This window comes from Alligator sinensis, unplaced genomic scaffold (genome assembly GCF_000455745.1).
Source record: "Alligator sinensis unplaced genomic scaffold, ASM45574v1 scaffold702_1, whole genome shotgun sequence".
Lineage (NCBI taxonomy): Eukaryota > Metazoa > Chordata > Crocodylia > Alligatoridae > Alligator > Alligator sinensis.
In genome coordinates this window covers 954,647-965,354 of record NW_005842567.1, presented here as the reverse complement: position 1 = coordinate 965,354, position 10,708 = coordinate 954,647, and the positions used below count along the sequence as shown (strand labels likewise).

The following is a 10,708-nucleotide window of genomic DNA, read 5'->3' as shown; positions in this document are numbered from 1 at the left end:
TCAATAGAAGACAATGTAACAACTGGGAAATCTCTAAACCTCACTGATCAAGGGCTAGAAGCCCTGGCCTGAGTTAATCAACGCCGGGGACCAACTTTTGGGCTGAATATCTCCAAATCGACCGCTCCCAGAGCCCTATTCAAAATTCATCAACGGACTCCCAAACCTGCACGTACATGTGGACGACCCCTGGGGCTGACAGATGCCATCCAGTAGCCACCGAGGGGGGGGGAAGTCCCACAAGGGTCAACGACCCCTGGATTGGGCAAACCTGAAAACTGGGGAGTCACCAAAGTCTGCCAAGGACAGATAAAAAGCAGTGAAAAGTGACCCTCAGTGGCGCCCTCTTGATCTCCAACTCGACCAGCACCCGACCTGTCCAGCCAGAAGGACCAGCCATCGACCCCCTTCTGGAGGATAACACCACACTGAAAGAAGCCTCGACTAGCCATCGACAGCAGACTCCAGCGCTTGTAGGATAGGTATACCTGACTCTTGTAGCTTGCTACTTGTGTGTGCATGTGGGGGGGGGGGACCAGCCCCAAGGTTTATGATTTAATTTCATTGCAGTACTTCAATCTGCCTAATAAACCAGAATTTTAAGGATCCCGAGTTGGACATTTGTAGCCAACAAAACTATGAAGTGAAAAATACACTGGTTTTGTAATACCCATGTACAAAACACCTACCAAGTCTCATGCTTACTTTCCCTGAACTGGATTTTATTGTAGGTAATAAATCAGCTCAGCATGTTGATCTCTACACTGTACTTTCCAGCAAAGAGCAAACTGTTGCTCTACTGCTTTATTAGTATCATATGTCTTCAATGTAAGATATTCTAATGATGTATTATTCAGAAGGTTGTGTTAGACAAGGAACCAGAGGTCAAGAGCACAGACCAAATGATTATATGATAAAAGACTGCCAAATGCAATTTACTGGAAATTGCTAGCCAAGCAACAGGGGAAAATGTTGGCAATAGATCAGCTTCTTTACAGTTATTTCAGGTGTTCTTGAATTGAATTCATAATTCTGTGTAAGGTATTTTGAAAACAGAAAACCTTGCAAAAGGTTTGTTCTATTACAGACTGACTGTTCACATGTTTATCAATAGGCAAAAATATTACGCAAAAATCTATAGACACCTGGGCCAAAATGTCAAGGCAAATACATATATAGGCACTTAGCTACTGGTTTAAGGTAATTTGTACCCATGTTGAAATCAGTGAAGAAACTGCCTTAACTTCAATGAGACCAGGATTGAACCTCCAATTCTCAGGTGCAGATAGCCTGCAAATCCCTCTGAAGTCAAAAGGATCTGCATAGCAACACAGAAGATTTAGCTCACCTATTTAAATATGGGTGCTTACATATGGATTTAGGCTCCTTATTTTAGGCACGCTTGTTAGAAAAAGTTGATCCTGCTGGTTTATTCAAATGTGTTTAGTTTACATTAAGTTAACATATAAACACATGTGGTATTGAGTCGCTCTGTGTAGAAAGAATGCTGCTGTTTTAACATTCCTTCAAATGATACTTACACCGCCCAGTCTGAATCTGATATATGCACCTGCTGCGGCATCTAGGAAATCTGCCTGCAAAAAAAGAAAGATTTAATCTACAGTGCTTCCAGAGCATTGAGAAATCAAGACAAAACGATGCAGTGTGAAGTTACATACTTTGTCTATTTGCATTTAGATTCATCTCAAACATTTATCTTCTACACAGTATTAAGACAGTACACAATATAAATAGGTTGATATTTTACTCATAGAAGTGCCTTATTTGCCAGATGAAAATCTTTTATTAATAAATTTATATTAAAAAGGAAATTAAAAAGGCAAAATTATGGGCTTCATTTTACTCTCTACTGCACTGTGGTGCCAGGTCCACTGGCGGTCGATTGCTGAGCGGGGGGAAAAGTGGGGTGTAAGTTATGATGTCTACTGTTGACTAGCTTTTACTTTGTTTTCTTGTTTGGTTGTTCTTTGGGATGAAGCATGGGTTTTCTCTCACTTTTGTTCTTTGTGTAGTAATTCTTTCAAAAAGGGGTTAAATATTTATATGAATAATGAGAACACTCAGAGTTGTAATAAAATCACAGAATCATAGAAAATTAGGGTTGGAAGGGACCTCAGGAGGTCATCTACTCCAACCCCCTGCTCAAAGCAGGACCATCCCCAACTAGATCATCCCAGACAAGGCTTTGTCTAGCCAGGTCTTAAAAACCTCTAAGGATGGAGAGTCCACAACCTCTCTGAGTAACCTGTTCCAATGATTTTCTACCCTTCTAGTGAGAAAGTTTTTGCTAATATCTAAGCTAAACTTCCTTTGCTGCAACTTCGGACCATCGTTCCTTCTTCTGTCATCTGCCACTACTAAAAACACTCCGGGTCCATCTTCTTTGGAACCACCCTTCAGGTACTTGAAGGTGGCTATTAAATCCCCTCTCCGTTGTCTAATCTTCAGACTAAATAAATGTAGTTCCCTCAGTCTCTCCTCATAAGCCACATGCCTCACCCTCCTAGCCATTTTCATTGCCTTCCACTGGACTCTCCAATTTGTCCACATCCTTTCTGTAGTGGGCAGCCCAAAACTGAATGCAGTACTCCAGAAGTGGCCTCACTGGTGCTGAATAGAGGGGAATAATCACTTCCCTTTATCTGCTGGCAACGCTCCTACCAATGCAGCCCAATGTGCCATTAACCTTCTTGGCAACAAGGGCACACTCTTGGCTCATATTCAGCTTATTGTCCACTATAAACCCCAGGTCCTTTTCTGCAGAGCTGCTGCCCAGCCAGTCAGTCCCCAGCCTGTACCAGTTCATGGGATTGTTCTGTCCTAAGTACAGTACTTTGTACTTATTGAACCTCATGTGATTTCTTTTGGTCCAATCCTCCAATATGTCTAGGTCACTCTGGGCATGTCTACACATTTAATAATGCACTGTTAAGTACAATATTAAATGTACTTAGTGCATTATCCAAGTACTAAACTTGGATAATGCACTGGTTTATGGACTTGGATAATGCACTTGGATAATGCACTTGGATAACCACTTGGATATCCAAGTGGTTATCCAAGTACTAAACTTAACCACGTGTTAAGTTTAGTACTTGGATAACCAATTACTAAATCAATAAAGAGTAACTCACACTACTGCACAGTAGCTCCTGCACATGGTTTTTAGTGATGCTTACTATGCAGTAGCCTAATACTACTGTGCAGTAGTGTATTAGCACAGTTATTGCCTAGCATGCTACTGCACAGTGTTATTAGGCTATTGCACAGTTAGTGTCTCATGCAGATGCACCCTCTGAATCCTACCCTTACCCTTCATAGTATCTACTACTTCCCCCAGCTTGGTGGCATCTGCAAACTTGCTGAGGGTGTATTCCACCCCATCTTCCAGGTCATTGGTGAAGATACTGAACAAAACCATCCCCAGTTGGTATCCCAAATACCAACATATATCCCAAATAAGACAGACAATTATAAAACTATTTCAAATTACATCTATAATTTATATAATGTGTTGGTGAATATACATCAAGAAACAGAACTCTTACCTCTACAGGGTCAATGTATTTCATCAAAAGACGAGGTTCCCCTACCATTTTAAAACTGATAAGTCCTTTGTAGTATTGAAAAATATGGGTATCCTATAGAAAAGTATAAATATGATCAAGAAAAGTTGTCATTGTTTCCCCTCCCCTACCAATCTGAAACACAGACATGATGCTTTTTGGAGTTTCCCATACCCAGAATCACAAAATTTAGGACTAGGTGGGACAAATCCTTTACATTAGCGGTGCCCAGTCTTCTGGCCCCATGAACCAGATGAGTGCTGCAGGGTTGGTCCACAGGCTGGACTCCATGTAGAGTTGGTCCATGGGCTGGATTCCACATGCTCAGATCCAGCCCTGGAGCAATCCCATGCCCACAGGATCCAAGCCTGTGTACCCAGATCTAGCCACAGAGTGACCCAGCACATGCCAAATCTGACCCTGTGTGCGCCAGAGCAACCCTGTATGCACCAGATCTGGCCATGTGCATGCCACATCAGATACTGCATGCACTGGAGCAACCCTGTGTATGCATCAGTATGGCTACAGAGCAACACTGCACACTGACCCCGCATATGGGACTGTGTCATCCAGCCCATGGGGCTCTCCACTGAGACATTGTCTCAGCGCATTAAATCTTTCCCTGTCATGCTCATCCCAATCCTGAAAAGTTAAGCCAGTGGTGTTACAGTAATGATTAGGAAAATTTATATAAACAAAATTATGCATGTATATTTAGGGAAGAAAAAGGCTTTGAATCATGTATTTTTGCATCCTCATTGTATCCATTTTGTCTTTGCCCACATGTTCACCAATATACTGCTTATTAAAAACTGAGGCAAAATACAAATTGAATTGGACAAATTCTTGGATGAAAGGGGCATCAGTAGCTGTTGAGCATGGGAGTTAGGGATACAGCCTTCAAATCAGAACTTCCTATACCTTAAATGATGGAGGCGGAAAATGAGAGTGGAACGGTGGGAAAACCATGGTCATACCCAGTTCACTCTTCCTTTCAGCATCCAGTGTGGCACTCTGTGACACAGGATACTGGGCAAGATGGACCTATGGTCTGACTCAGTAAATGGCAATTCTTATGTTTTTAGGAAGACAGGCAAAAGATTATGGTTCATTTAAGTATGATTTAAAAATTAATCAGATTTTGCCTCAATTTTTAATAAGCAGTATATTGATGAACATGTGGGTAATGACAAGATGGATACAATGAGAATGAGGCCTACAAGTAGAAATAATAACAACTAAGGTAGAAGCAAAAATCAAAGAGCTTAATTCACTCAAGTGGGAGTGACATTATCAATAGAGAAGAGAATGGGTATACCAAACAGAAATAACTAGATGACCTTAGAGAGTGGATAATAGAAATGGGATGAAATCAACAGTATAAAATACAAGATTATGCACTTGGGGACTAATAACAAAAATTTCACTGGTAAGTCAGGTGTTTATTACTTGGAAATAACTGAGGAAGAGACGGATCATGATGCATTTTGCTGATCACAGGATAACTGTGAGCTGCCAATGTGATACAGCCATGAAATGGCAAATGCAGTCCTACAATGCATTAGGAGAAATTAAAGATGAACTCAAATTAGAACAAATGCAGAGAATGCTACTAGAATGATCAGGGGAATGGCGAGCCTCATGAGAAAAAACTAAGAGTTTGGCTTGTTTAGTTTGCAAAATGACAGCTGAGAGGGAAGAGGATTACTGCCTTATAAATACTTTGGGAAGGGTAACATTAAGGAGAAAGAAAAACTATTTAAGTTAAAAGACAATGTTGGCACAAGAACAAATGGATATACACTAATTGTGAATTTAGGAAGGACATTAAAAGAATAATAAGACTCTACAACAGCGTTCCAGTCAGGTTAGTGAGAACAAAAATCTAGCTATTTTTCAGAGGGAGCTCAATAAAATTATGAACAAGATAATTTGATGTGGCAGTTATGATAGAAGAGAACTGGAATGATCCAGGAGATCCTTCTGGTTTTATGCGTATACACACAAACACCCCCCGCCATTAGACATTATATATATATATAAAACCAGATCCTTCTGGTTTTATGCGTATACACACAAACACCCCCTGACATTAGACATTATATAATTATAAAAAATTATAATTTTAATGCTTAAAATTATAAAGTCACATTTTTAAACAAAATATTTAAAATCAGTCTTATGCCCCATAGTTCCTACTCATTCAGAATATGAGTTTCTCTTATATCAGAAACTGCTAAGTAGCACCTCTATGATACACATATCTCCAAGCATTCAGCAAGTAACAACTTACATTTTTTACTGTCTCTCCTCCCTTTTTAATTGGCAGGATCACTATTACTTAATGTTTTGTTCTGCATTTTAAATCCAAGACATGCTATCTGTGCTCACAATAATCTCTGAAACACTTAACTGTAGTTCACAAACAAAGTGTCCCAATTCTACTTTTTTTGTATACCCCAAACTCCTACAGATTTCACAGGAATTTTGGGTGTGCAAAGAATATGATATTGGTTCTTGTGGTGAAGAAACAGTGAAATATTAAAGCCAAAATCTCATATTGACTTTAATGGACATTTTTCCTGGACTGACTTTAGTTCACTATTTGCAAAATTTTCCAGGAAGCAGTGTCAGGTCTTTAACTACAAGTTTCCATGCCTACTAAAACTTATGCCAAAACAGAACACTCACTACCTACCACACCCTAAATAAATGGAAATGATTTTTTCCTGTGAGAGTCACAGAATTTTACTTGGTTTTTGACTAGTTAATATAAAATTGATAGGCAAAGTTTTTTTAGGGTGGTCTCATTTATTGGGCCAACTATGGAGTTGGGATAGAGTTAGACAAGCTTTTGAATGCAAGACATTCTTTGTGACCTGATGAAGAATGTCTTGCATTCAAAAGCTTGTCTAACTCCATTCCAGCTACATAGTTGGTCCAATAGAAGACATTACCCAAAGAAATCCTTGCCCCTCACATACTTTCTAGACCATCATGGCTATAATATCACTCTTACACTACTATAAAATTACTTATCATTTTGAAATGCACTGTATATATAGGTCTCTGTGTAGAGTTAACTACCTATTAAGTATTAGGGTCAGAATCATCCCAATGACCTTCATGCCTGTGTGTGAAGCATTTCCCTAAAGTTATTCCTGCTTCTAGCAGATGTTTCAACATTGTTTCGGACTTACAATATATCTTTTCCAAGACCTCTGAATGATTCTTGCAGCTTCGTTCTGTTTCTCTAGGTTTGCATTATTATAGAGATCTATTGCATTGTCCTCTTCGTCCATTGGTCTTACAGTTACCTAAAACAATGGGATATGTAAAGGCATTGTTCAAAACTATTCACTTCCTGATTAATTTACTGTTTTCACAATCATTTTCTCTTCTAACCAAGGTAAAGTATACTTTTCAAAAATATCTGTCTTTTATGATCTGAATTCCAACAGGGGAAAAAAAATAAGGATAACAATCAATGATCAGAATTCGTCAACAAGGCTATTTCTTCCCTAGATCTATAATTTTAAGATAGCAACTAAGAAATAAAATAGTTTTGGGAAGCGGAATAAGTTGCTGTGAAATAGGAAGAAAGACTGAGGAACAAGACCTGCTTTTCAGGTCTTGCACAGTTGCATGCAGATAATTAGAGTGTACTCGACTTAGATGCATATTTGATAAGTGTATAAGCCGCTCAACTACATAAGACAATGCCAGTCCCAATTTATTGTCTGTTGCCTATATTGTAAAAAAACTACTGTTATTTGTAGATTTGTTAAATGTATAAACCTCTTAAGCCCCATTTCTACTTTGTAACTTAATTGTACTGAGTTTAAGTACACTGAACTGTCAAAGTTTTATGTCATGGTGATGCCATAAATGAAAAATACTTTATTTTCTTCCACATTGACTCTGCGCAGTCAAATCCAGCATAGATCTTCCAAGTAACTACCATGTAAATTCCAGTTACCATTTCAGAAGACAGGGTAGATTAGCACCATTCTAGGAAACTGAATTTAATTATTTGAATTTGAAAAATGTTCCACTTATTTCAGAGAAGCTCAGCTGCATCCAGTGTAGGCTAACTCCTATTTGAGAAGCATATACATTTCTGAAGGATATACAGTGCTTCTGCTCATTATTATATATAGGTTCTTAAAACACCTCTCAAATCTGGCTAAACTTTTTTGAGTTTAGCTCAAGATATCCTGATATACCTCAGTGAAGTTTAGCCAGATTTGAGAGGCATTGTGAGACCTGGATAACACAAACTGAACCTATATATAACAGTGAGTAAAACCACTGTGGGGCAAGTGCTTTGAAGGTTCTCCCCTGGGGCTACACTGATGTCCCCTCTTCTCAAAGAGGCCCACAATATTATACTGTTCTGGGGACCTCTACTGTTCACTGCTCAGCAGCTTTTGGCATTACAGGCCAGAACAACCAAACTCTGATCTGAGGTGGGCTAGTGTTGCAACCTGGCCAACAGGACTTTTCCTCGCCACCACTTCTGCCTGCCCCCTGCTGCAGCACGAGCACAGCTCCCAGCTGCTTGGTCTTGACACAACTCGGCTGCTTAGCCCCAGTGCAAGCAAAGCCCTCCGCTGCCAGAATACTTCTGATCCCACCCTAGCTCCACACGCCAGATCCAGCAGATCCATGGGCCAGACCCAGACCATGGACCACATGTTGCCAACCCCTGCATATACTCTATTTGTGGCCCAAAGTATTTTTTCCCATATCTGTCTGATTAAGCATTCATTATTCTTTTTTTTGGTTTTGGAGTATACCAGAACTATCCAGATATTTATACTTCTGGATTGTATTAGTGCAACGTACTTAACCAGAGATGGCCCTGGACTGGCTGAACCAGGTTTAGAGAACGCCTGGCTATCCAGGCACTGTACTGACTTCTTATTTCCATTTGGTTTAACATTTTTAAGAACTGTAATGAGATTATGCATGTAAAAACATCCCAGGAAAGAAAGAAGGAACAATCCCTCCATATATCACTGAGGAGAGTATTCACAAGAGTAGTATCTATGTAACGTAACATAAATAGAAAGGCTTTTCTGAAGTACAGTAACAATGGTGAAGGATTGGAAGGATTAATTTAAGAGGAAAGATAAAACAATTAAATATGAGCAACATGATAAGATAAATAAGACACATGCTAGTATTTATTACAGTGTAAAAGAGAATAATTGATAAGACTAGCACAAGAAATACATTGTTAACAAGAAGTAAAGGTAGGAAACTGAGCAAAGAAAACATTCAAATAGAATATCAGGAATCACAGCCTAAAGCGCTGTTAAACCTAAATTGGGGAAAGTGCTTAATAATGCATTGTCAAGGACACATCATGTAAAAGCTGTAAGGGTATTTTTCCCATATCTAATTAACATGAATCTAAGTTTCAAGCTGAAGCTAGATAACTGCAATTGCCTCATAAAAAATAGAGCATACATTCTATTATCTCTAAAACAATACAAGAACGCAGATATACTCTGGTAAAAAATTAAAAAAAAACCTGACAGTATTTCTGCTTCAGCAGAATCACAGACAGCTATTAAACTACTAATGGATCTTTTCTCCTCTTGATGCATGTGCATATTTACCATTAATGTTAATGAGAGCTGCACATACACAATCACCTTCAAAGTGATGATACTTGTATAAATCTCATTAAGCAAAATGAAAGGGGCAAAGGAACAAATTGAAAATTTGTTAGGAAAGACAAAAGACCATCTTCCCTCTGTGAAAAGCACTAGAAAATGAAATGGTTGGGAAATGGGTATAATCTACTAGATCCTTCTTGTCTCCAGTTAACTAAAATTCTATGAATAAGCTTTTCTGGCTAATAAAAGTTACCTTGACCACCAGCTGTCATTCCCTCCTTTGTGCCTATTTTCTATCTTCTATATTATGACTTAATGTTATGTCTACCATGCTAAAAGGTGCTTGGTATAGTAGGCTAGACTACTTATTCACCAGTAAATTATATTTTAAATTAGGCAGGTCTGACTAGATTTCATAGACATTAGACATTAGGGCTGGAAGGGACCTCAGAAGATCATCGAATCCAGCCTCATACGGGAATCCATCATTGGATAAGTGGGGGAAACATCTCTCTCCTCGCCTCTTCTGCCCTCCTATAATAATGAGTATCATGAAAGTGATTTTTCTATTTTATTAGCCTGTGTCCAAAGGTTCGAAATTTCTGAAAGTCATAAAAAATGACATCTACAGCATTTCCCCTTGTTTACCAAGAATGCTAATTCTTGTCAGAAGCACCTGATGAAGAACGGTTGGACTTGTCTAACTTTTATTCCAGCCATGCAGCTGGTCCAATAAAAAGGTCTGGTGAAGTGAACTGGGGTTCACAAAAGCTCCTCTGGCTTGAAGATATTTAATTTCAGCCCAGCCCCTGTAGGCATTTTTTTTTAACGGGGCAAAAATGAATATTGCGCCTTGTACAACAGACTCACAAGAGAAACGCCGTCTTATTTGTCAGCCTAGAAAGGTGCAGATCTACCCCACCTTCCAATGAAGGTATCACCCCCCTCCAAAAAACCAAACCCCGTCTCTCTTCAGCCACTGTAAACACGCAGCATACGGAAAGCAACTCCAGCGCTCAAAAATAAATTCCAATAGACATTCCCAGGCGCCACGATTACTCTCCCACAGGCCTGGTTTCGGGATCTTCAGCCTGGCGCATATGTTGTGTCATGGGCTCACAGCGAAGCGGGGCTGGACGGGACCTCCAGAGGTCATCGAGTCCAACCTGAGGCAGCCTCAGCCCAACCAAACCCTCCCCCCCAACACACCCGTGATCCAACCTCGTGGGAAAACCACCCTGCCCCCCAAGACCCCGGCACCCCACCCGGCCATGGGTGAAGCAGGCAGCCACATAGACCAGATGCACCCAGGCAAAGGACCAGCCCCTCCGCATCCGACTGCGGATACAACGCCTTCCGGACCCCGAGCGGGGTCACACGGCCCCGCGCCCAACCCCCGCGCCCCGCGGTTACCAGCGGTTACCGGCCGCGTCCCGCGCGCCTGGGCGGGGCAGCTCCGCGTGCCCGTTCCCATAGCGACCCCGGGGCGGGGCC

General features: G+C 40.4%; 1 protein-coding gene across 4 annotated transcripts in view; it reads right to left on the bottom strand.

The window, feature by feature from the left end:
• CUNH11orf65 (chromosome unknown C11orf65 homolog) overlaps nucleotides 1-10,609 on the bottom strand; it is a 55,305-nt gene extending 44,696 nt beyond the window's left edge. For all 4 annotated transcript variants that reach the window (XM_025214111.1, XM_025214108.1, XM_025214109.1 and 1 more), the window contains exons 1-4: nucleotides 10,483-10,609; nucleotides 6,788-6,906; nucleotides 3,570-3,662; nucleotides 1,542-1,595 (exon numbers count right to left, since the gene is read on the bottom strand). In XM_025214111.1, coding sequence (XP_025069896.1) covers nucleotides 1,542-1,595; nucleotides 3,570-3,662; nucleotides 6,788-6,889 — 249 coding nt within the window. In that variant the 5' untranslated portion in view covers nucleotides 6,890-6,906; nucleotides 10,483-10,609. The remainder of the gene's footprint in view (nucleotides 1-1,541; nucleotides 1,596-3,569; nucleotides 3,663-6,787; nucleotides 6,907-10,482) is intronic.
• Nucleotides 10,610-10,708: the final 99 nt, after the last annotated feature.